Source organism: Wasmannia auropunctata, unplaced genomic scaffold (assembly GCF_000956235.1).
Source record: "Wasmannia auropunctata unplaced genomic scaffold, wasmannia.A_1.0 LD286687.1, whole genome shotgun sequence".
NCBI classification, from domain to species: Eukaryota; Metazoa; Arthropoda; class Insecta; order Hymenoptera; family Formicidae; genus Wasmannia; species Wasmannia auropunctata.
Window position 1 is genome coordinate 1 of NW_012076203.1, and position 1,097 is coordinate 1,097.

Sequence of the window (1,097 nt, forward strand, 5' to 3'; positions counted from 1 at the left end):
GTTATATTTTTGACCCATTTAATAAATTAAGAATGACAAACAAGGTTACAATAAATGAAAGAAGTTTGTCTCGATTCTTTATCTACAAAATATCATTAAAACTAATAAAAATTATAAGTGGTATAATAAAATAATTAAATTGTTAATTTCCATTTAATATATTTTGTAAAAGAATTACTGTATAATTAATAATAATCGTACAATTTTCATACTGCTTCTAATATTAGTCATAAAAGATATAATTTCTTACATTTACCCATGTTTATCAATGATATTGACGTTATCTCTGAATCATTCAAGATTAGGCTAAGAAAGAGATTAATGAAGTATAAGTAGAAACAAAGCTTGTGATATGATTAATTATCATTGTTTTAGATATCAGAATAAGGACGTATTTTTGGGAGTAAGCTTCTTTAAATGTTTCCAAAAAGTCTTTAGTTGATGAATATATACATCCAAAGGATATAAAAGAAAACGAAAACATGGACAAAGGACATGGTGCCACCTACGCAGGAAGTGATAGCCACCTACTCGAATACTGGGAGGAATATCAGAAAATGATAGAGGAAACAAAAATGTTGGATGATTATTTAGATGAAGAATGCAGCCCTCGAAGTTATGATGGTATGTATTGTTATAACTAAAACTACATATATAATGTAAAAATTCTAGTTAGAGATTATATTTAAGAATTTAACAACAAATATGCGAAAGAATCTTAAAAACTAAAAAGTGCTGCAATAACATATATTATAAGTTTGAAATACATATATAGAATGAATATTTTTGAATTTTTTTTACAGAAGGAGAAGAAGAAGCTGAATGGTTACATGCAGCAGGCTTAGGGCAATTAACAGAGGCATGGAAAGCAGGCAAGGAGGTACAACCTGAAGAATTAGGTGCAGTTTTGCGTCCTCTATCGCGAGCTCAAGCAGAAGCTGTGAAACGTCGCGTGAGATCGCTTAATCATACAGTTAAACAACGTTTTAATCAGCGTCAACGTGTTCGCAAACCAGACATTAGAGATGTCTTTAAAGATGTAGAGGTATATCACATTAAAGTATTTTGAATTGATTGTATACATAAAGTAAAATAGA

The 1,097-nt window shown here is 29.4% G+C and overlaps 1 protein-coding gene across 1 annotated transcript; it reads left to right on the forward strand.

The window, feature by feature from the left end:
• The first annotated feature begins 6 nt into the window (after nucleotides 1-6).
• On the forward strand, nucleotides 7-1,080 carry LOC105461488 (rho GTPase-activating protein 18-like). Its single transcript, XM_011707983.1, has 2 exons — nucleotides 7-624; nucleotides 804-1,080. Exons 1-2 carry the CDS (start codon nucleotides 483-485, stop codon nucleotides 1,067-1,069), a joined length of 408 nt encoding a protein of 135 aa, XP_011706285.1. The 5' UTR covers nucleotides 7-482; the 3' UTR covers nucleotides 1,070-1,080.
• The last annotated feature ends 17 nt before the right edge of the window (nucleotides 1,081-1,097 follow it).

Bases quoted from the DNA above. Each gene is read 5' to 3' on its own strand.
- LOC105461488 (XM_011707983.1), top strand. From the start codon at position 483: ATGGACAAAGGACATGGTGCCACCTACGCAGGAAGTGATAGCCACCTA. The intron at 625-803 runs GTATGTATTGTT...TTTTTTTTACAG, and splicing joins CAGCCCTCGAAGTTATGATG to AAGGAGAAGAAGAAGCTGAA.